Source organism: Rhinolophus ferrumequinum, chromosome 14 (assembly GCF_004115265.2).
Source record: "Rhinolophus ferrumequinum isolate MPI-CBG mRhiFer1 chromosome 14, mRhiFer1_v1.p, whole genome shotgun sequence".
NCBI lineage: Eukaryota > Metazoa > Chordata > Mammalia > Chiroptera > Rhinolophidae > Rhinolophus > Rhinolophus ferrumequinum.
The window spans coordinates 49,839,955-49,864,685 of NC_046297.1; the positions used below are offsets into that span (position 1 = coordinate 49,839,955).

The window sequence follows — 24,731 nt, forward strand, 5'->3', positions numbered from 1 at the left end:
GAAAAAATGTGTCTTGGAATCAGTCAAATATGACACACCTTGGCTTTTTCTAGAAACTTATTTAATGTGAAAATCATATGTAAAACTACGTAGAACTTTGATGGAACCAATAAGAATAAATTTTAATAAGAATCTGCCGTATGGCATGCTCTGGCCCCATTTACCAATATACCTAAAACTTTTATATATAAAGCCACAAGAATTCCAATCATAAGTAATATATTACCATATGAGAAAAATAATATAAATTTAAGATGTTGGCCCATAAATATAAGAAAAATTCATTCTTCAAGAGCGCAGGGGAAGAAGAGGTGTTCTCCTGCTTTCCTACGTTTTCTTTTGAAACCGCACATCTGTGCTCAGCCCAGGTTTTCCTTACTCCCCGAACCCTCCCATTACCAGTGTCTCTATAGCACTAAAGCCTGGTCCCAGGGAGATGTACTGGTGGGTCTCTGTGAAAGCCATGTTTATTGTTCTCTGCAGGATTACATTAGAGACAAAAGAACGAAACACCTAATCCATTCATTCGGAAATGCAAAACCTACACTGACTGGGTGCTATGGCTGGGTAATTTAGAAACATTTCAAAAGGCAAGCATTTGGGTTTAGGTGTAATATTTATAACATTTTATTTTATATACTTCCCCTTCCTCTCCCCAGAGGTCACTGCAATTTCACCTTCACGAGGAAGCATTCAGGGTGGCACCATGCTAACAATAACTGGACAGTTCTTTGATGAGACGGATTTCCCAGTCAGAGTTCTAGTTGGAGGTATTTTTTTCATGACTTTTTAATATATTGCTTTATAAGAACAAATTGTGTCTTTAATAATTTGTTAGAAGAATAATAGTCTTTTCTCAGTTAATGTCTTCAATTTAAAGCTGAGTATTTTTACATAGGGGCTTGATACTTGTCCTACTGCACCTGTGCAGTGAGGGCCACTCCTTGTAGCATTGCGTGATCAGCTTGGTACCAAAGGGCATTGTGTGGGAGCATTGTGGCTGCTGTCCACAAATTCCTCGCCACACTTAGAGATACACACCTCTGTTTAATGGACTCTTAAATGTCCTTCTTGAACTGTTCTTACTTCTTCATGGGTTGGCTAATTATGAGTAAATTCAAAGTAGTATTTGGGGATATTCTCCTCCTCCCCTTCTACGATACAGTGCCTTGTCTGGACATCAGTAATTGCTAATGATACTGACCTTGGAAAGAGCATCAACTAATGTGTTATATGGTCATAAATGTACGTCGGGCTTGGTTCTCTGGTTATGCATCACTTTTATGTGTCTGGTATAGATCTGTTCAGAGGTAGGGAGCTATGCAGCTCAAAGGGGAGATGGGGGTAAATATAATAATGGGGATCTTCCCAGTCAGTCATAGTGACCTAACTCACCTTGATGGGCAGGGGACAGCCCATGCACCTGGCACATACTTTTTCTCACGCAGCCCTCTCTGCTTAGTGTTTTCTACATTTAAGGAATCTGCTCATAAGCCAGCCAAAATGAGATTTCAAGAAGAGAAATTAATATGAAGCGACCTTATCTAACATTTACATAATGTCTTTCCTATCCATGTGAATGCTTGCTTGTCACCTGCATAAATATTAAAACCTACGCCATAAAAGTTTTATGTTTCTTATACGTCATTTTGATATTTGAAACATAATAAATATGCTTTAAATATTAAAATGAGGGGCATAAAATATTTTTAATTTATGTAATGTGTTTTATGATCTGATATGATACAGTTGATATGCAACTGTACATGCTAGTTTTTATGTCTCATTGCCATTAATGGGATCACTATATTCGAGATTTTGAAGCTTCAGTAATTTCTTGAAAATAAAGATTTTTTTTTTTAGTTTATCTTCCTTTTGCTCCAAACAAAATAGGCTAAATTGGTTTAATGTACTATTCAACTGTACTGTTTTCTAGTTCAATGATTTTGCACTACAAAGCATTCAAAATAGTGAAAGGCAGTGTCAAAGTATAAAGCTTCCAGGCCACCAAACAAGACTTGGCAAAGATACCTTCCTCCATTTGCTAACCCTTGCCTCGTTTCTCATGGGCTGTGATTCCCATTTCGTTAAATACTTAATGAGGGCTGACCGTACATGAGGCCCTCTGAGGGACAGATGGGCATTGAAAGCATAGATTCTTCCCTGAAGTCTACTTGTGCTTATGTAAGTGTAATCATTCTCGTTTAGACTCTTGTCTGTTTTGGTTTCAGTCTGCCTGTACAAATACCATTTACAAGTGATTATCCCCTTTGTTTTCATTTGCAGACCTTGAACTGAACCACCATTTATTTATCTATTTACTTACTTACTTATTTATTTCACCTAAGCGTACTGGGATCACCTGCTTTTGTAAATTCTGACCATCATGGATTTAATTAACATCATTTCCCCAAGGAACAAAATATATGGCTTCACTTTGGACCCCCCCAGAAGAGAAATCTTTTTACAGTTATTTAGTTTTATCAAATTTTTTTTTAAAAAATTTAATTTTTATTGGGGAATATTGGGGAATAGTGCGCCCCTCCAGGGCCCATCAGCTCCAAGCCCAGTCGACATCCCTCAATCCAGCCATGGAGGGCGCCCAGCCGCTGTCCTCAATCTTACTTACAGGGGGCGCAGCCTACCATCCCATGCAGGAACCGAACCGGCAACCCTGTTGCCAAGAGCTCGCGCTCGAACCAACTGAGCCATCCGGCTGCCCCAGTTTTATCAACATTTTAATTTTGTTTCTCAGAAATTGTGAAATTTTATAACTCAGACTTGTGATATTTTGCCAAGAAAATGTTGCCTTATAGAAGTATGACGATTAATGAGTGGTAAACTTTAATGGAGAACATATAAAGGAAATGCAGACCCCCTCCAACTTTGCTTCTTGCTTGTACAACTTTGTTTTAATTTAAAAAATGCCCCAAGGTGGCTGATGTGATTTGTATTCTGAAGCTCTATAGTAATAGCTCTGTACCTTGCTTCTCTGTAGGTCAAGACTGTGATGTTTTGAATGTCACAGAAAATAGCATATGTTGCAAGACACCCTCGAAACCTATTATCAGAACTGTATATCCAGGTAAGTTACCAGAAGAGAGAATGGCCATTCCACATTTACAAAAGAAGAATATTATTGACGTACATCATTAATGCCTTAGTCCATTCGAGCTGCTATAACATAATGCTATAGACTTGGTAGCTTATAAACAACAAACGTTTATTTCTTACAGTTTCGGGGGTTAGGATTGACATCCTAACCCCCGAAAACGTATTATCATGGTACTGGCAGATTAGATGTCTGGTGAGGACTTCTTCCTCATAGATGGTGTCTTCTCAGGGCTGGGGAGCTCAGTGGGTCTCTTTTATAAGGGCACTAATCCCAATTATAAGGGCTCCACGCTTATGACCTAATCACTTCTCAAAGGTACCACCTCCTAATAATAACACATTGGCATTAAGTTGCAATATATGAGTTTTGGGGGGACACAAACATTCAGCCTATAACAATTAGTAAAAAGAAAATTATTTCAACTTTTTAGAATTTGTATTTAGAATTATAGTAAATTTTTTCCTAGTTGTTTTTTTTTTCTCTATACTTTCTGGATTAGGAAGTATTTGCATAAAAATATCTGCATGGAGGCTGCACCCCTGGAGGTAAGGCTGACCTAAATTCCTTGGACACCCTACTGAACACAGCACATCTCTATTAATAAGAGCATGATGGTGACTTTAATTTCAAATTAAATGATGATTAATAAATGTTGGTACTGGCTATGTGGAAGTTTAAAATATGCCTTTTTCTAGTTAAAAAATAAATGGCAGAGATTAAATCCTTACTTGTCTAGAGTTATTTAGGAGTGAAAAGAGGGAGAGAAATGGAACTCAGAATTCTTTTCAGACTTTCACCTGTGGCCCAGTGAAAATACAGATGATGACCTTGATATCTACAATAATACCACTGAGATGCTTGCGTGTTGAGTAGAATGTGTATCTTTTTTGTGCACACAGTGAAATCGGTTCATAATTTTGTTAGTGGCTGATTTTTGAAGCCACATAAATTATGTTTATCAACCTCTTAAATTTCCTTGTTTTGACTGATATTAGAAAAAATGACCAGTTTAAGAAAATAATTTTGATATTTATAATTGACAACATCACAGAAAGTTGCATATATCAGAGAATGCTGCTGCTGTAAAGGCTGAAGTGTTCAAGCTTTTCTCTAACCCAACTCAGCTGAAGAGGAGTAGCCATTACTTTCTAGATCTAGACATTCCAGACAAGCTTAAGGCTGCTGGGGGAAGGCATGAGCCTGATTGTTATTGTATTTTAAGGAAGAAATAGTTAGATGGCTCCTTTTTTTCTTTTTAAATTAAAGTTTATTGGGGTAACAACTATTAGTAAGGTTACATAGGTTTCAAGTGTGCAGTTCTGTAATACATCATCTATATATTATGTTGTGTGTTCACCACCCGGAGTCAGTTCTCCTGCCATCACCATATATTTGATCCCTTTTACCCTTATTTATCAACCCCTTCCCCCCTTACCCTCTGGTAACCACTAAACTATTCTGATAAGGGGCTAATATCCAAAATATATAAGGAACTCATACAAGTCAACAACAAAAAAACAAACAATCCAATTAAAAATGGGCAGAAGACCTGAACAGGCATTTCTCCAAAGAGGATATACAGATCGCCAGTAGACATATGAAAAAAATACTCAACATTATTAATCATCAGAGAAATGCAAATGAAAACCATAATGAGATATCACCTGACCCCAGTTAGAATGATTATCATCAACAAGACAAATAGTAACAAGTGTTGGAGAGGCTGTGGAGAAAAAGGAACCCTCATACACTGCTGGTGGGAATGCAGACTGGTGCAGCCACTATGGAAGGCAGTGTGGAGGGTCCTCAAAAAATTAAGAATAGAATTACCATGTGACCCAGCAATCCCTCTCCTTGGTATCTACGCAAAAAATCTGAAAACATTTATCCGTAAAGATATATGTTCTCTGATGTTTATGATGGCTCCTTTTTTTGATGAGGAAAAAGCTTAATCACAGGGTTTACACTGGCCAAGTGTAGGTACACCTTAATGAGAATATTCTCTCTCTGATTCTAAGAAGGTGATGAAATCCTTGAGCAGAAGTAATATTTATTAAAAAATAAAAAGAAGTACTGACAGAAATCTTAAAGCCAACAGTACCGTCCTTTGATTAGTGGTAAGCCATTCATTAAGTAACTTTTGTTTCAGAGAATAATCAAAACAAAGATTTTGTAATCATATGGTCTGAATCTTGAAGTTTTGAGACTTGACTATATAAAGCAACATCATTGATGTCTTAGGTAATAATTATTATATTGTTATCTTAAGTGAAGCACTTACTAAGTGCTAAGTATTTTACATATATTATGTACCGTGTTTCCCCAAAAATAAGACCTAGCTGGACAATCAGCTCTAATGTGTCTTTTGGAGCAAAAATTAGTATAAGACTGGGTCTTATTTTGCTATAATATAAGACCCGGTCTTATATAAATAATACATTATATTATATATTCATATATATATATATATATATATATTACTTCTCTGCACTTCAGACTCCACATATGTGTGTATGTGAATGTATATATATATATACACACATACACACATATATATAAAATATAATCCTCAGCAATCATGCAAATAGTAATATTATTCCATTTTTCATATGTGGAGCCTGAGGTGCGGAGAAGTGAGGTAATAATAAATTGTAGACTGTCTTAGCACTCTATCCTCTGGATACGGGTACAGGTATGTGTGATTGTTTTGCTTACATACATGCTCTAAAATGTGAATTGAAATAGAATATCTATAACCACCACCCAGACAGAAGGCCTTTGAGATGCCACATCATAATTCTGATGAAACGCTTCTTTTATTTTACTATGTACAGGTGGGAGAGGCCTAAAGCTTGAAGTATGGAATAATAGCCGGCCACTACATCTTGAAGAGATACTTGAATACAATGAAAACACACCAGGGTACCTGGGTGCCAGTTGGGTAGATTCAGCTTCCTATATTTGGCTGATGGAGCAAGACACATTTGCTGCACGACTAAGTGGATTTTTGGTGGCTCCGGATTCTGATGTTTATAGATTCTACATCAAAGGAGATGACCGTTATGCGATTTATTTCAGCCCCACTGGACTTCCAGAGGATAAGGTAGGGAAGCTAAAGAAAATTATTTGATATTATTAAAGCAATATGATAATCTTTATATATGCATATACATAATTTATTCTAAACCAAAACCAACAAATACATGAAATAATTTATGAGGTAAGTTTTCATGTGGTTGGATTCTTGGCTATTTTAACACTTGTGATACAAAATATAAAGTTGTCATAGAAAATCCATGACCTAAGAGAAAATGCTTTCCCATATCTAAATTTTATCTTCTATGGGAAAAACACATATATTTCCTTTACAAGTAAAATTTGTTTTTATTATGAAAGAATTATAACTACAACAGAGGAAATTTGGAAAAGAATGAAAATATTTCACTATTGTACTCACTCAGTCATGAAATGAAAAGTCTGTCATTTCCTTGTATCTCTATTTTGTTTTCTACATAAATAGGATCATACATCCAATTTTATAGTCCTATTTTGTCATATTAGTATGTCCAGATGATATTAAGTAATTTATGTAATACCATGTTTAATGACTGAATAGTATGTTATTGCATGGTTTTACTAAGCTCAGGTCACTGTCTCCATATTGATAAGTTTCTTACTTCTGATTTTTTTATGGCCACAAATACTACCTTACTGAACATCTGTATTCATTAAATGATTCTGTATTTTACATTATTTCTTTAGGATAATTTCATAAATGTGAAACTAATGGATTATATCAAAAGAACATTTTATGACTCAATATATATGGCAAGATTACCTCTAAAACTGGATGCACAAGTTTAAATTGCTACCTGTGATATGAGATTTCCAATTTTACCATAGCTTGTCAGTATGCTTCCACCAAAGATGGTATAGTCCTTCATAATGAGAACCCAGTCTTCTTATTCTAGTATGCAGACCTATTTAGTGATCTTTGACATCATTCAGAACTATTTTTAATTATCTCATTTTGATTAAATCCTTCAAAGTTCTCCACAGAACAAAATAATATTTTATTTAACAATTAAAGCCACCCTCCTGGTTTGTGTCTTTCTCTTTTCCCTTGCAGTTGTAATTGTGGAAAAGCTATGGTCTGTGCAGTACATTTCATATGGTGGTGTTGATGTTAGGGTGGAAGGAATGAAGTGAGCTTTGCTGATTTTTAAAAATTCCACATCATCGTAGATAACAGATCTTAGGAGATAAATAGGAAGTAGTTTCACATTTTCTTATTCATATAAGTTCTAAGACTGACAGAAATAGTAAATAATAAATACTGAAAAGGTTTATTAATGAGGTTCTCTCTCTCTCTCTCTTCCTCCCTCGCTCCCTTCATTCCTTCTTCCCTCCGTCCATCCTCCCTCTTTTTTTTTTTTTTTTTTTTTTTTGGATAAGGTGAAGATTGCATATCATTCTTCAAATGCCAACAATTATTTTTCCAGTCCAACACAAAGATCTGATGACATTCCTCTTCAGAAAGGAAAAGAGTAAGGTTTTTTAAAATTATTGTGTGATAGTTAAAAATTATAACTTTATATCTGAAAATATTTTTAGTTTGTTTTTATTGATGGAAGTGATACTAGTTCATTGGATTAATTTATAATTGTGCATTTGCTGTAATTTTATTAAATTTTGTTTCTATATTTTCAACAATAGTGGCATTCAGTTAATCAGGGAAATTTGACATCTAAGTTATCCCTGTTGCAGAAATTATAATTTTGTGAAATTTACTCAATCCTGTTTTCAGTTTTTTACTAGAACCTTTCAGTCAATCTGGTCATGTAATTTCTCTGTTCCTACACTTGAGTTCTTGTATATTGCTGGAGGAAAATTCCCAAACTGTATGGATTGATGCCACAGTTAACATATATTTATTATTCACTAATTTATTCCAGACCCTTGTCCAGGTACTGGAAATTTAATGCACAGGATGTTAAAATATATTCCCTGTCCTTATGGAATACATCATTTAGTGCTGAAAGGTCAAAGACAGAGAGTAATTGAAGGAAACATTCAAAAAGCAGATAATCCCATTCAAAAAAATTCAGTCAGGATTCCTAGAAAACAGGAAAGTTAAATACATGATATATTAAAAGTAGCTATTGCATGGAGAACATCAAGAGAGTCATTGAGATCATTTTCCATTTATCATTTATATCTGTTAAGATTCGCTACAGAAGAAACTACTCTTCAAATTTTAGTAGCTTAAAGAGACCCAATTTTGTAGTTGGCTAGGCAGTTCTTCTTGTCGTGGCTACTTGAGTTGGTGACTAATGGTCTAGGGTAGCTTCCCTTACATATCTGGAGCCTCGCTTGACCTGGTTGGAACTTAATTTGGGACATTCCTCTCCACATGGTCTGTCATCTTCCAGGAGGCCAGCCCAAACTTGCTATATTGGTGAATGGGTTCCCAGCAGTAAGGAGGGCAGTTCTTAATGCGCACACTTTTCAAGACTCTGCCTGTGTAACATTTGCTGGTATCCCATTGACCAAAGCAAATGGCCAAACCTTGGTTGGGTGAAAAAAATAGATTTCACTTTTGATGGGAGGAGGTTTTTTTGTTGTTCTTCTACCACATCACTATTCTAGATATTGATGAGATTATGCTTATAGGCAGTGCCATGAAGATCTGATAGGAAGAGCTGGGATCTATGGTACCTGGGAGGAGTCACACTTATGTTCTCACTGCGGTTTTAGCCACAGTAACATGGAGAAAGCATTTCATTCTTTTTCTCCTCCTCCTTCTACTCTCGCTTCTTTATATACTTAAACATTTTCTTTTTCAACTAAGATCACTGGGCCAATTCAGGGTAAATGGAGTACCGAATTAACCCCTCCTGCTATTCAGTGTCAGTTCACCTTCAGGCTTTGCCTTGGCCTTGAAAAAGGAGTTCAGTTTACCTGCTTGGCAAGAGCACAAAGCTTGCATGAAAGTGACTCCTAATACACCTGCTGCCTGCACATGAGCTTGGAATTTACACACTGCTCTTAGAATGATGACTGTGAATTCTGCAATTGAGGCCACTCTAGCAGGTTTATGGAACACTGGTCCCTGGGACCTGTCCAAGGGTAGCTCATATCGCCAGTTCATTCTGCTCAGATAATGTAGCCTCTGTCTAAGTGCATATCTCTTTGGCCACCCTGATCTACTTTGAATCCTACCCTACTTACTGATTTTTAAATGATCTTTCAACATTTAAAACTCTCTTAGTCTCTTATTCATATGAACAGAATAATAATAATATCTATTTTATAGGATTTTGTAAAGATTAAATATAATATCTGTAGTGTTCAGATTAGTGTCTAGCACATAGAAAGTGCCTAATAAATATTAAGTTGCCAGGTAAGGATACAGAATATAATAGTTCTTCTTTGAGCTCTGCTCCTTGGTTAGTGTCGCCCACTGTGATTTGGTAGAGCTGGCAAACAGGTTCTCAGGGCAGCCAAGAGCCTGATGCAATCCTCCAATATCAGTTTTGTGAGGGGGATGTCTGAGAGCTCCATCATCGTAGATAGATGAGAGGTGACAAATGTCCCTCAATCAGAGTCCTTCATGAAATGTAGATACTTATTCTCTATCTACAAGAGTATACATTGAATGATGCTCTTCAAAAATGGCAGCTGTAAAATTGATAGATATTTAGGTAAGGAAGCAGTAGCTTTGTACTCACCTGTAACAGTGGGTCAGTGAATGCCTTATCCTGGATAGGCAGTTGGATGATGGACAGGGGACCTCAGCAATCAAGAATTCTATATGTAGGTGTGAATCCCATTTACCTTATTGGAGGATCATACTCAATCTAATCAGTAAAGGTTTCCTGAGGCAATGTTTTATTTCTCAAGTTAAAAGTGGAGCCACTTATTTGCGGATGCTAAAGAAAAGAATAAGTGAATGAACTAATCAGAAACAGTTTTGGAGACAAAGAGGAAAAACTGAGGGTTGCTAGATGGGCGGGAGGGGTGGGGGGTGGGGGGGAGGGTGAAGGGATTGGAGGGCAGTCGGTGACCACAGGATGGCCACAGGTTTGAAAATTAATCTGGGGAACGTAATTTGGTGGTTACCAGAGGGTAAGGGGGTTGGGGGGTGGGGGGTGAGGGTGAGGGGGATCAAATGTATGGTGATGGAAGGGGAGCTGACTCTGGGTGGTGAACACACAGTGTGATTTATGGATGATGTGATACAGAATTGCACACCTGAAATCTATGTAATTTTACTAACAATTGTCACCCCAATAAATTAAAAAATAAAATTAAAAAAAAAGAAAAAAGTGGAGCCAATATTTGAGGAACATGAGAGTAGGAACTTTATATCCCTGATACATATAACCACTCATATACAAAATATATGACATGTCTAAGTCTGCCTGTCATTTTCTTAAAGAATTTAACCTCTGCATATCCTTTGTATTTTATGCCAGGGAATTTGTATTTTTTAAATTTTTATTAAATTTATTGGGGTGACATTAGTTAGTAAAATTATATAGGAATCAAGTGTACAATTCTATAATACATCATCTATATATTGCTTTGTGTGTTTACCACCCAGAGTCAGTTCTCCTTCCATCACCATATGTTTAACCCCCTTTGCCCTTGTCTGCCACTCCTCTCCCCCTTATCCTCTGATAACCACTAAACTGTTGTCTCTGTCTGTAAGTTTTGGTTTGTTTGTCTTGTTTGTTTGTTGCTTTCAGTTTTATATCAGATATAAGTGAAATCATATGGTTCTTGACTTTTACTGACTTATTTCGCTCAGCATGATAATCTCAAGATCCATCCATGTTGTCGCAAATGGCAGTATTTCATCTTTTCTTATGGCAGAGTAATATTCCATTGTATATATGTACCACATCTTCTTTATCCAATTTTACATGTTGAAGGACACTTTGGTTGTTTTCATGTCTTGACCACCATGAATAATACTGTAATGAACATAGGGGTACATATATCTTTATGGACAAATGTTTCATATTTGGGGGGTAGATACCCAGAAGAGGGATTGCTGGGTTGTATGGTAATTATATTCTTAATTTTTTGAGGAGCCTCCAAAGTATTTTCCATAGTGGCTGTGCCAGTTTACATTCCCACCAGCAGTGTGTTAGGGTTCCTTTTTCTCCACAACCTCTCCAACACTTGTTATTACTTGTCTTGTTGATAATAGCCATTCTAACAAGTATAAGGTGAAATCTCATTGTGGTTTTGATTTACATTTCCCTAATAGCTAGTGAAGTTGAGCATTTTTTCATATCATAATCTACGGTGTAATTTTGTTTAAGCTCCTTGAGGATGAGAATTAGTATCTTTCTCAATAAATATTTTGACAAAGTGAATGAATTAGTCATTAATGGGAACAATTCTCAACTAAGGCAGATATCTTACATACTTCATTTTATTTTAGCAAACTACTATGAAACTTTTAATATTTTAATATTTAAAATCAGAAATACTACAATATAAATCATTTAACAGGCAGGTAATTTATATAGTATTGAAATTTTATTCATTGCAAAAAAATCATGACAAGTGCTCTGGAGAAAATGTTATATTTATTAGTTACTTTATTTTTCAGATATTACATTGAAATCTTGCTACAGGAGTATCGACTAAGTGCTTTTGTTGATGTTGGACTGTACCAGTATAGAAATGTCTACTCTGAACAACAAACAGAAGATGCAGTAAATGAAGAACAAGTTATCCAGGCTCAATCAACAGTTGTCCAGGAAGTACAGGTTTGCTATGATTATAGACCCACCTTATAGAAAGTGAATGTTCAAAGGTAGGAGTTCTATTTGGTTATTCAGTTTACTAGATAAGATACTGTTTTGGGGGAGAGTGGTCATGGAAAATTATTGGATTGTTGCTTGGTGTGTCGGTATTATAAACTAAAGAGGCTGTTACTTAAGACAACCATTATTTTATAATTTGCAGTAAAATAGGGCAATAAAGAGACATTGAATAGCTGTATTATGATGCTTTTAAAATGTCTTTTTCTTCATAGTAAAGATATACAATTTTTTAATTGAGAAATAGGTTATAACATTGGAAAACTGGGAAACAACTAATGCAACTAAGGAAGTTCAGAAGATCACAGTAACCAGCCCATGTATAGAAGTTAATTCATGTTCACTTTACCAATATAGATTAATTTATAACAAGGAAAAAACTGGTAAGTGATAAATAATAAGGAAGATTTTATTTGTCTTCATGTATGTATAATTATAAAGAGGTATTTGCAGTTTGCAGTAGTAGTAACATTCTACTACCTGGAAAATACAATTTTAATATTGTGCTCAACAGAAAAGCAGAAAGCTATATTAGATTATAAAGAAAAGCCTTAAAAGACTGTGATAAAAAATGGCATCAATAAAAACATAAAGAAGTAAAACCATGATATGTATTATCATTTTCCTCTATTGGGATCATGATAAATGTATATCTAAATGCACACAAGGATTTTATATATTTGTGACTCACAGATGTAAGTTAATAGAAATTAAATTCATCGTTACAGAGAAGTAAAACATTTCTTTCAATTTCTCAAGTTAAGTGGTAGACCCATAGTAATTATCTGTGAATACAGATAGCAATTATCTGTGAATAAAAACATTGTATTTCTATATAACAAATGCTGAAAAACTAATCTTTGCTCTTTCTGTTAATTGTTTCAATCAGTAAATATTGACGAATGTTTAGTGTTTGCCAAATACAGTGCTTATTACTATGGGAATATAAAACGATAAAATGTGAGCCCTGGCCTCAAGTTACTAAAATCCAATGAAGAAGTCAATATTATTGAACTTGAATCAATTTCAGAACACAGTTTCATTAAGTGATGACTTATATGGTGCAGAGTATGAGCGCTTTAAAAAATTAATACGAGACATCATTGTTGGTTGTGGTAGTGCAGAAAGATTTCAACTGTTCTTTTATTATATTTTTTAATTCGTCCAAGTCTTCCTACCTGCTGATGCTTCTGACGTCCTGCTGCAATCAGCCTTAAATGACCTTTGGTCTTTAAAACCAGACGCAGTTCAAGTAATAAGAACAAAAAAACCCCAAAGTTACATTTACACGATAACGTTTATTTCAACTAGAGGTAAGCATGTTTTTCACTTTACAGTTCTCTAAAGTTTTCCTTAGAAACAAATTTGTATCCTGTGCAGCACAACTGAAAGAGGTAAAAACTCCACAAAATGAGAGAGGAAAAGAATTGGATTGACAGCCTTGATCAGTTTTAGAAAAAATAGAAATTAAGTGGTTAATTTTTTCTGTTGTAATTTATATTTCAGTTGTATGTCCAGAAATGTACAACTTCACTTCATGAGAAATATACTATCTGTATCTACTACAAATGTGCTATCAGTATAATACTCTACTTTATAAATTAACAAAAATTAGTGAAGATATTAATTAATTCTGGGAGTAAAATTTAAGTAAGTCAGTATTTCCCGGGACACACACGTTTGGCCAGATTTTGCCTGATGAAAAGATTCTGTGGTCAAATCCACTTTGGAAACACTGCTTACCACGACTTCTACCTGTAGACTGACAGAGTTTATTCGAACATCAAAATCCCTGAGGGTCCTGCAGTGAGAAACAAACAAACAAACAAAAAAAAACAGTTTACCTGTGTTTAATGCAACATTTTCCAAAGTTATTTGACCTCTCTACCTTTTTTTTTCAAGTAATAGCTGTTAACTTATTAATGTTTCATATTTTCAAGTCTTAAAGCCACGTTTAGCAACCAGTTTGGGTTTTGGAGATTCCTACCTCATGAAATAGGTCCCTGAATATACGTGTTTATTTTTTTTGGGGGGGGGCAATCATTATTTTCCAATTAATTTAAGTAAAATGTTACTTCAATGTTTGTCTCATTTTATGAAATTATTTATTTGATTATGGAATGGAGAGTGAAGAATTATGTTTAACATGAAGTGAAGTTCTAAAATTTCCCCAAACGTTAGATTGTCAGAATACTGTATAAATGACAGTAACGGTATCCTTGTTCTCCCAGGAACTTATTTATAGATCAGAGAAATATGGTACCAAAATCATTACTGGACAAATTCTAGAACTTTACCCAACAGAGAAGGTCAGTAATATTCCACTAGTAAAGCATCCTCCAAAAGAAAAGAGATATCTGAAGACAAGGCCTATTTTTCCCAAAGTAAAATTGTATAAACAGGCCTCGCAGCATGGGGTTGTGTCCTGAAATTCTGCTTTGTACCCTATTCATGTCTAAAAAAATAGCAATATTCCAGCCTAGCCCTTTACACTAAGATAGTGGTACTGGCACAAAACTGAAAGAACTTTTGGAATATTCTACTGCCCATTGATCTTTACCTCATGGTCCTAATACCTACTTCTGTTTATCTCATAATATTTCCTTTTAAGCAATGGAAACAGAACCTGAAAGAAATAGCACTTTATCTACTATTTTCCTATTTCTGCTATGTATAAATCTGCTCAGATTCAAAGGCATTTTCCCATCATCCTTCTTTTGTGATAATGGAACTCCAAATAAAACCAGTTTTGTTAAATTTGAGTATCTACTATGGATCTATTGATATTTTATTAATCAACATCTTAAAATTCTGTTTGGTACTTTATTGCAGGAGACTTTGATATGCTCAGTTATGAAGTATTTGAAGGGTATAATATCACACTGGATATTACAGAACAAACCAAAGGAAAACCCAGTTTGGACACATTCACACTGAATTGGGATGGGATCACTTCTAAGCCTCTCACCCCAAGGTCATCAGAAGCTGAAGTATGCTCTATATTAACTTTGTAAACAGAAAGCCATTTAAGCATCACCTTTCTATAAAAACACAGTTTAAGGAGTAGTAATATACTCTCCTACTTGGCATGATGGGTTGGAGCCAACCCATAGCGAACAGAGAAGGGAAGAAATATCACAAAGACAGGGAAAGAAAGGGGAGTTCTTAGATCTATGCCAACAGGATCCAATGTATCTCCGTAGCAGTCAGCTCTTCATAAGAAAGAATATTTGTTGTGAGTTACTGAATTTTGACAACTACCTATACAATGAGTTTAAGTTAATATTTGTTTGATGATGAAAGATTATACATCATCCCAAATCCTTAGTTCTAAATACCATTTATATCTGTGCTTTGCCAAAGGAATAGATATGGAAATTATAGGAGCCCTCGTGAATGTGTACCGATTCCTGTATAAAACAGATTTATTTATTCTGTTTTAAATAGTCATAACAGACTTTCAGTATCTGTATCTCTTCTTTTGAAAAACAGAATACATCGGGTTGTATAGTTTTTTTCCAGTTAATTTTGAATTAATTTGGAAAACTATTCATTTGGAATCTGTTTAATTGGCTGCTAATTCATTTGGGTTTGCTTCATTGTTCTCTTTAAAAAGCTATTAAACAAATATATCCACCTTAGTAATAACTAAGTACCCTAAGGTTAACCAATTGAATGTAACTATTGTCATTCTAAATTAAAACTCTAGAAAAAGTCATAGGACACTTACATTACCACATATTACTTATTTAGGCAATGATCTCATAATTATGGTTAACATATGGGAATTATCTTATGAATATGTTACAACTAGCTAGTAGAATGACTAATGTTCTAACTCTTCATGAAAAATAATGTACTAAAGTTCATATTGTTAATTTAGTTTCAGGCAGCAGTGGAAGACATGGTTAGTGTTAAGTGTCCACCACAAATTACAAATTTTGAAGAAGGATATGTTGTGAAATACTTCAGCGATTATGAAACTGATTTTAACCTGGTATGGAACGTGTAATGAACCGTGAAACTGACCAAATAATAATTTATTTAAATGTTTGGAATTTTATCATTTTTTAAGTAGCATTTTTATTATTTATTTAATTTTAATTAAATTTATTGGGGTGGCATTTGTTAGTAAAATTATATGGGTTTCAAGTATACACTTCTATAATACAACATCTGTGTATTGCATTGTGTGTTCACCATCCAGAGTCAGTTCACTTTCCATCACCATATGTTTGACCCCCTTTTCCTTATTCTCTCTCCCACCTTATTCTCTGGTAACCACTAAACTGTTGTCTGTGTCGATGATTTGTGGTTTCTTTGTTCGTCTTGATCATTTGTTGCGTTCAGTTTCATCTCCTGCATACGAGTGAAGTCATATGGTACTGAAAATCAGAAATGAACTCACAGCTTCAATAGGGATAATTTGGGACAACAAAAACACTAAAGGGGAGGGAGTAAATGTCTGAATTAACAAAGGGGAATGGAGATAACATGCATGCTGGAGAAAAAGGACTATTGTATATATGAAACTTTCTTTTACATAAACTGAAAGGTAATCACTCAAAAAAAATCCAGAACTGAGGCACATAACAAAAAGAGAAAACAGAATAAAAATATTATAGAATCCCACCAATCTAAAATATCAGGCAGAAACACAAAGCAAAAAAACAATGAAGACACCAACCGACCAGAAACAAAAGATAAAATGGCCATAGGAAATCCTCATATATCAATAATCATCCTAAATGTAAATGGACTGAACTCACCATAAAAAGGCACAGAGGAGAAGATTGGATCAGAAAAACAAAACCCAACCATAGGCTGCCTCCAAGAGACACATCTCAGCTACAAGGACAAATATAGACTCAAAGTGAAAGTGTGGAAAATGGTACTCCAAGCAAATGGAATCCAGAGAAAAGCAGGTGTATTCATACTTACTTATATTTGATGAAACAGACTTCAGGATAAAAAAAGGTAACAAAAGACAGAGATGGGCATTTCATAATGACAAAGGGGACAATAAAATAAGAAGACGTAACACTTATCAATATATATGCTCCCAATCAGAGAGCACCAAAATATATAAAGCAACTACTAACAGAACTAAAGGAAGAAACTGACAAAAACACAATTGTAGTAGGGGACCTAAATACACTATTGATAGCTGTGGACACATCATCCAAACAGAAAGTCAATAAAGAAATATCAGCTTTAAATGACACATTAGACCAAATGGACATAATTGACATTTACAGAGCTTTTCATCTTAGAATATCAGACTATACATTCTTTTCTAGTGCACGTGGAACATTCTCAAGGATAGACCATATGTTAGGACACAAAACTAGCCTCAGCAAATTTAAGAAGACTGAAATCATACCAAGCATATTCTCCAACCATGATGCTTTGAATTTGGAGATCAACTGCAAAAAGAAAGTGGAAAAAACTGTAAATATGTGGAGATTAAACCACATGCTAGTAAAGAACGACTGGATCAAAGCAAAAATAAAAGGAGAAATCAAAAGATATATAGAAACACATGAGAATGAAAATACATCTTATAAAAATTATTGGGATGCAGCAAAAGCGGTATGAAGAGGGAAATTTATATCATCATAGGCCTATCACAAGAAACAAGAAAAATCCCAAATAAACAACCTAACATTACGTCTTAAAGAACTAGAAAAAAGAAGAACAAATGAAACCCAAAGTCAGCAGAAGGAAGCAAATAATAAAAATTAGTGCAGAATTAAATTAAGTAGAGAGCAAAAAGACGGTGGAAAAAAAATGGCATTTCTTTTTTGAACTAGCGTTAATTATCATTCAAAGTTAAATTGCAAACATAACTTTTTGGTAATGTCTGCCCTCATATCTCTTTGCATTATAAAATGATTCATTTGTGAAAGCAGCATTTCTACCACACATGAATTTTCTTAATCAATAGACAGAAGGCAAGATGGACAAATATAAGATCTACAGGATTTTTTGTGTGTTTTCTTCACTTGGATGCAGAATGTATCCCTTTCCCTCATTTGCCTCAGAGAACACAGTTTATAGTAGGGCATTTGTATAGTAAATTGTTTTCTTTGCTTTCTGAGTTCACCCTCTGGTCAATTAGTACAAGACCTAGTGATTATTTCTTTCTTGGTGAGATAAAAAGTTTTTATTAGTTTTTTTTATATACAATAAAGGACATTTAAAATACACTTATCTTTCTAATTCTTATTTTAAAGACTTGAGGAAGCCAGATAGTCACCATTTCCAAGTGAGTATCATCAGAATAAGAAATATGTTAGTTATTCAATTCAGATCAATACCCTAGAAATATACGAGTCCTTAAAAATATATATAACGTGATGCTCTGTATGAACCCATGTATTAGTGAAAAATGGGAAATCTTTCCACTTTAATGGCTTATGTTTTCAGCTTAATTTAATAAATCTATATGTATTTGGGTTCTCCTATCTTGAATGTAGTAACTGCAGCCATGGGGATTGTACACATAATTTACATTATATTCCTTTTTTCCTTCATCTTCCATCATCATTACAACACACATTCTTTGCACCACTTTCGCCTTACTATTTGTGTTTCACGGCACTGCTCTCTCATATCCCTATTTCTTTGCACTGATTTTATCCTCTTTTTGAAGCCCCTTGAACCCCTTTTCTTTTTAAGTAACTCCTGTTTAAAGGCAACTCATATGTCACTTTCTCTGAGTCATCTTTCTTGATGTTTTCTCTGAGTTTATGTGAGGCCTCCCTTCAGCCTTGGTTTTATAATCCTTGGGTCCTTTGTCTCAAACTGGTAGGAACAGTATCCTTCGCCATTTGAACCCTGAAGATTGAACAAGAAGCAAACACTTGAACAAACATACAAACACTTGGCACACAGTGAACACTGAATAAAGATTTGTGGAAGGAAGGACTACATATCCTTGTGGATTTCATAATATAGGGGAAAGATAAGGCTTGGGAAATAGTCTGATACAGGTACAAGGAATTATGTGATTATGGACCCAGATGAGTGATGTAGGATAAGAGCTTTAGAATTTCAAAGAAGAGAGAACATTTCCAGTTAAAGTAGTTAGGGAAGCAATGGGATCTGAGTTGGAATTTAAAGGACTTGGGTGGGGATGTTAGTAAATAAAGCAGGACATGTTGTCATTTGAAATACTATTGTTTCTGCAGGAACATATTAATAGAGGGCAGAAGACAGCTGAAAGTGATGCTTACTGTGGTCGTTATTCCCTGAAAAACCCAGCTGTTCTTTTTGACTCGGCAGATGTTAAACCAAATAGACTACCATATGGAGACATTTTATTATTTCCTTATAATCAGGTAAGCTCAACAAAATGATATGCTAATCCAATTTGTAAAATACCTTGGTAATAAAATTTCATGAAATTTTAGGACAAGGAAAAATGCTTGTCATGTGAAATCATGTCACATTGGACAGGCACTGCAGTGCACAGTCTGGGTGCTTGTGATTTCCTCTTCTGTTGATTCTAAAAACAAGAAATTAAAATAATATGCAGCACTATGTACATGTATTCTGCTTTATTGCATAGTTTCAGAAAAATTATTTGCATTCAAATTTAAATCCTAAAACAAATATGTATAATTTTTTCAATATTCCTTCATTAATGGAGACGAAACAAAAATGGATACCCATCATAGACTGATCTCAGGTGTCTAATGAGGGAAAAGTGAAAAAAAAAAAAGAGAAGAGGAGATGGGAGTTTTAGGATAAGTATTTAAGACTGGCAGTCATAGATTTGCCTTCTCTTGTTTTAAAATTCCGAAATTGTAGCATATGTTCTAAAGTTTGAAGTTCTAAATATATTTGGCATTCTTAAGGTGTGGTAGACCGTTAAATTGGTATTTAATTACTGTTTTAGTGACCTCTCCATCTCTAAAAGCTCAGATGCATTCACATCTTAATTAATCTACCCAAATGTTTCTCTCTCCTCTCTCTATATATGTAATGAACTTTTAAATTCACTTAAGAGTTCAGTTAGAGCTGGGCTTAATTATTATATAGCTCCATGACTATAAGGGGTGCATTATTTCCATTTTTTAAGGAAACCATACCAAAGAAAAAAAATAGAGAATTAATCATTAATTATAAGGTCTCTTGAACTCCACTTCCTCCATTCCAGTTCTTCTGTACCTAATTGGCTGGAGTTAATCATTGTTTTGTGAGTTCTGATACATTTTGTATGGAAAATGCTCAATAGACATTTATTGGTTTGGATTGAATTAATTTGAATTGCTACAAAACAATTTGATGGTAAGTTATTGTTACTGTTTTTTTCCATATTCTCTATGTAGTTATGTTTAGCATACAAAGGATTCCTGGCAAATTATATTGGTCTAAAATTTCAATACCAAGATAAAAGCAAGATTACCAGAAGCACTGATATACAATTTACATACAGCTTTGCTCATGGAAACAAGTAAGTTACACTATGAATTTGAAAACTTAAATTATTCTGTAGTATATAAACTATGAATATAAACCCATTTCCTGTTTGTTTTTGAGAAATAATGAGCATCATGAATCTATCTGCAATTTCCCTGCCCTCTATATAAGCTTCCTACCAGAAATAGTTGTGCCAAAAATAAATCTATAGATTATGAAAATAAAAACTGGTCTAGAGTCATCATCACCCATGACCACTTAAAAGAAAGAAACCAATGATAAACTGTTCAGTATACCAAATTTTTGTAAGTTTTCTAAAACTTCAGAATCATATAATTAGTAGAATTCTACTTACAGGCCTTCAGTACATTTATTACTTTAAAGAGCACTTTAACTTAATGTAGTGCTTCATATAACTTTCTAAAATGGACATGTCATTCTAAGCTTTGATGCACCAGAGGTGGTTCCCATGATGATTTTACAAACCATGAAGGAAATGAGAATAAAAAATGTCCAAACAAACTAAGCAGTTCATAACTACAATAATAGCTGATGTAAAAAATTACTGTTAAATTTTATTTAGTTCTTTGAAGGGCAGTATTTATCTCTTTCTTGTAAACTGCCATAGCTGAATTGCTTATTGTAATTTATGGGACTCTGATGCAGTTAGTATTTAATGGAAGGTCTGAATCTAAATTACACATTTGGAAGTACTGTACTATTAATATAAATAACTTAGCACCTTTTTTAGCACCTTAGCCACTTGAAACAGTAAACAGTGCAACTCCAGTTTTGGAAGTAATAGCAAGTTCCATCTTTGTTTCTTAGTATTCGATTGACTTTATTGTTCTATCCCTGATATTTTTTACTAAAATAGTTTACTTCGTTCTTTTGTCTTGTTTTTGTTTATGTGTTCTACACCAAGGTTCATGCTCCTTAGTTTTCTTAGCTGTTGCCACAGAATATTTTACATTCTTGTGGCTACTGGAAAAACTACAAATAAAAAAATAAAAACCTGTATTTGGATACAACATTAAATCTTTTTACTGACAATGTAAGTTTCTGTCTGTCTGCTGTGGCTTTTTTATAGCTGCTTTTCTGTGCTAATAAAGTATGCTTCATTGTCTTCTTGTGGAAAAATACCCCAAAACTTTTACTATTTATAATTTTAATGCTTTTTATAGTGTATTTGTCTACATTAAACATTACAACAAATCTATATCCCTACTTAATTAACCATATTTCAGCTGGAAGTATACTTGCATAGACCTTCTGAACCTCATACAAACCAAATACGCTGGGACTAATTTTTCTCTTCAGAGGATTAGTTTACAGAAAGCATCAGAATCACAGTCCTTCTATGTGGATGTAGTTTACATTGGACAGATATCTACAATCTCAATATGGGATGGTATGTTATATCCTTTCATATCTACTTAAACCTTCTAAATCTATTATGTAGTAAAATCTGACCATGAACATTATTTATATTATGTAGTATAGATAGAAACATTAATCTCTAAATATTTATGAGTTATTTTATCACAATAATGTGCATAAATCATAATTTTTAAATGAATAGGGCCAGGATTATATAACAGGATTATTATAAGAGTGAGTGTATTCTTAATGTAAACTTTGTCATTATAGCAAGAATTAGCTTTTATAGTCCTGTAATCTGTTTATAGATATGTAAACTGTGGCAAACTTTTTTATTTTGCTTTGTTTGGTTTTTGAAACAAACTACCAAGATGGAGATCTATTCCTAAAAGCCAACTATTGACCTTGTTGAGGATGTTGACATTGACATCTGTTTAGTACAATTCAGCTGCATCTTTCCATGGACATGGTAGCAATAAGTAATAATGCGCTAAATGAAAACATTATGTCTGGTAGTCTTAGCATTGTTTTTTAGTCATGTTAGTAGACTCATATATATCAACTGTGCTAATAAAATAATTAAAATTAAACTGTGGTTTAAAGAAAATCACCCTAACTCCAGTCACCTTAAAAAGTGAGTATTCCCATTTTTCAGAGGAGTTTTGGAATCCTTTCCTTTGGAACTGTTTTCAAGTGCAAGGTTATGAGTCAATGGATAAAAAGTTAAATGTTACTACTTTAGTTACTCCTTTTGAATCCACTGTCACCAGATCTACATTATGATTGGTAGAACACACTTATAAGACAGCTGATTTGTGCTGGGATGTATGTTGTAGTTCGTTAAACAACATTTATGTAGCACCTACCATGTGGCCGGCACTGTGTCAGGTATTAAAGAAAGAGCCGTGAACTTGACAATCCCATTCCTGCCACATGTCCCACTGAGCACCACATTCAGGGCACCTAGAACATTCAGGGTTTGGCGGTTTTTAAATAACAACTTGAACAAATTTTTCTCTGTTTTACCTGATGAGGCTCATATGTCAAAAGACTTTAAGCTTTGTATTTTAGAAGTAAAAGTTTACCAAGCACCATGCACTACTCGCCTTAAAGTCTTCTTTCTAAAATTTGGTTCTAAACAGCTTATTCCATGACATGTGGCTATTACGTGATGATGATTTTCTTCTAAAGAGCAGAAGCTATGCCATTTTATTTCTCATTTACTTTACGTTCTTCAGAAATGCCAGAGAGAAGACTCCCAGCATTAGCAAATAAAGGAATATTTTTAAAGCACTTTCAGGTGAATCAGACCGAAGTTAATGGATCAAGTAGGACCAAACAATATTCTGTCACCATGACTTCATATAATTGTAGTTATAATATACCCATGATGGCTGTGAGCTTTGCGCAGGTAAGCCCAGAATTTTACAAGTTACTATTTTCAGCTTATGAAGCATTAGTTTTGATCTAGTAAACTTTCTTTTTAATTTTTACAAATAGCTGACATTCAGACTGAATATCTTTTAATAGGACAAGGCAGTTATTTTAAGGATAAATGAAGACTTAGTGGCTTGTTGAACTTGAGCGTAAAAGTTCACTTTAAGTATTAAAAAAATCTTCAAAAAATGTATCTATGGGAAAAATTAGAAAATAGCCTTAAGAAACAGTTAATCAGATTTAAGTAGAATTTTCTCTGTTGATTTATTAATAAAAGGAAAAATGGTGGACTCTTCCAATAAAGATCCGTGACCAGAGATTATTGAAAGAAAATTTGAGATTCTGTATTGTTTTTAAATTGTTTCTGTTATAAATACCATTCATTTTTTGCTTATATCAAAAGTTTTCCACAAGTCCAAAAGGATCTGAACAATTGCTTTTATTGCTTGAGTTATTTTTAGTAAGATAAGTATTAAATATTAAAAATGTGATGAGTATTTTTAAATTTAATGTCCTACAAAAGTATACGAATCAATATAATTTCCTAAAACAAACAAAAATATAATAAACTCAAGATTAAGGGTTAAATAATGATTAAATATTGTAGACAGAATATGGTAGACAGAATCTCATAAATAGTGTTTTGCTAACTAAACGATTTTAAGATTAAAAATACTAAAAAACTAAGTATTCCACAAAAATTGCCTTTACCTTATTCTGCCCCAATGTCTTAATCTTAATATCTTCAAGATGAATGTCTTGTAAATATTTTTCATTCTTTTACTCTTAGCTCTATAACAAAATGTAGTTACTAACTCAGGACTTGTGTTGTCAAAGTGTCTGTGTCAAACGTCTTCCTTTTTTTTTTTACTTCATTAATACTGGTAATTGTATCCGCTAGATTTAGCTATTTACCCATCTTTTTCCCAATGGTAGGTAACATCTTGTATAACTATAGAATAACAGCACAACCAGAAATTGACGTCGATACAATCTTCCTCCCTTATTCAGATTTTGCTAGTTCTACATACTTTTGTTTGTGTGTATGTGTGTATATGTGTAGTTCTATACAACTGTATCACGTGTGTAGATTCATCTGGCCCCCATGGAACAATTCAATCGCAAGGATCCCTCATGCTGCCCTTTATAGCCACAGCCACCTCTCTCCCACCTAAACTTCCTTTTATCTGTAAATTACTAATCAGTCTCTATAATTTTGTCATTTCAACAATGTTATGTAAATGGAATCAGACCTTATATAATCATACCAGTATGTAGCCTTTTGAGATTGGCTTTTTTCTTTCGGCATAATTTTTTTGAGATCCCTCCAAGTTGTCTTTATCAGTAGTGTGTACATTTTGTTTGCTGAGTAATATTTAATGGTATGGATGCCCCACAGTTTGTTGAACCACTTACTCATTGAAGGATATTTGAGTTGCTTCCAGGTTGGGGCTATTATAAATAAAGCTGCTATAAATATTAATCTATAGGTTTTCATGTGACATAAAATTTTCCTTTTACTGGGTTAATTG

The 24,731-nt window shown here is 34.1% G+C and overlaps 1 protein-coding gene across 1 annotated transcript in view; it reads left to right on the plus strand.

Moving 5' to 3' along the window:
- Nucleotides 1-24,731, plus strand: part of PKHD1L1 (PKHD1 like 1) — a 152,009-nt gene that overhangs the window by 26,598 nt on the left and 100,680 nt on the right. Inside the window, 13 exon segments of the mRNA XM_033126726.1 lie at nt 660-770; nt 2,999-3,085; nt 5,950-6,218; nt 7,571-7,662; nt 11,742-11,901; nt 12,203-12,338; nt 13,125-13,268; nt 14,788-14,945; nt 15,839-15,952; nt 19,149-19,298; nt 20,292-20,416; nt 21,630-21,793; nt 23,001-23,173. Of these exon segments, the coding sequence (XP_032982617.1) occupies nt 660-770; nt 2,999-3,085; nt 5,950-6,218; nt 7,571-7,662; nt 11,742-11,901; nt 12,203-12,338; nt 13,125-13,268; nt 14,788-14,945; nt 15,839-15,952; nt 19,149-19,298; nt 20,292-20,416; nt 21,630-21,793; nt 23,001-23,173 (1,883 nt within the window).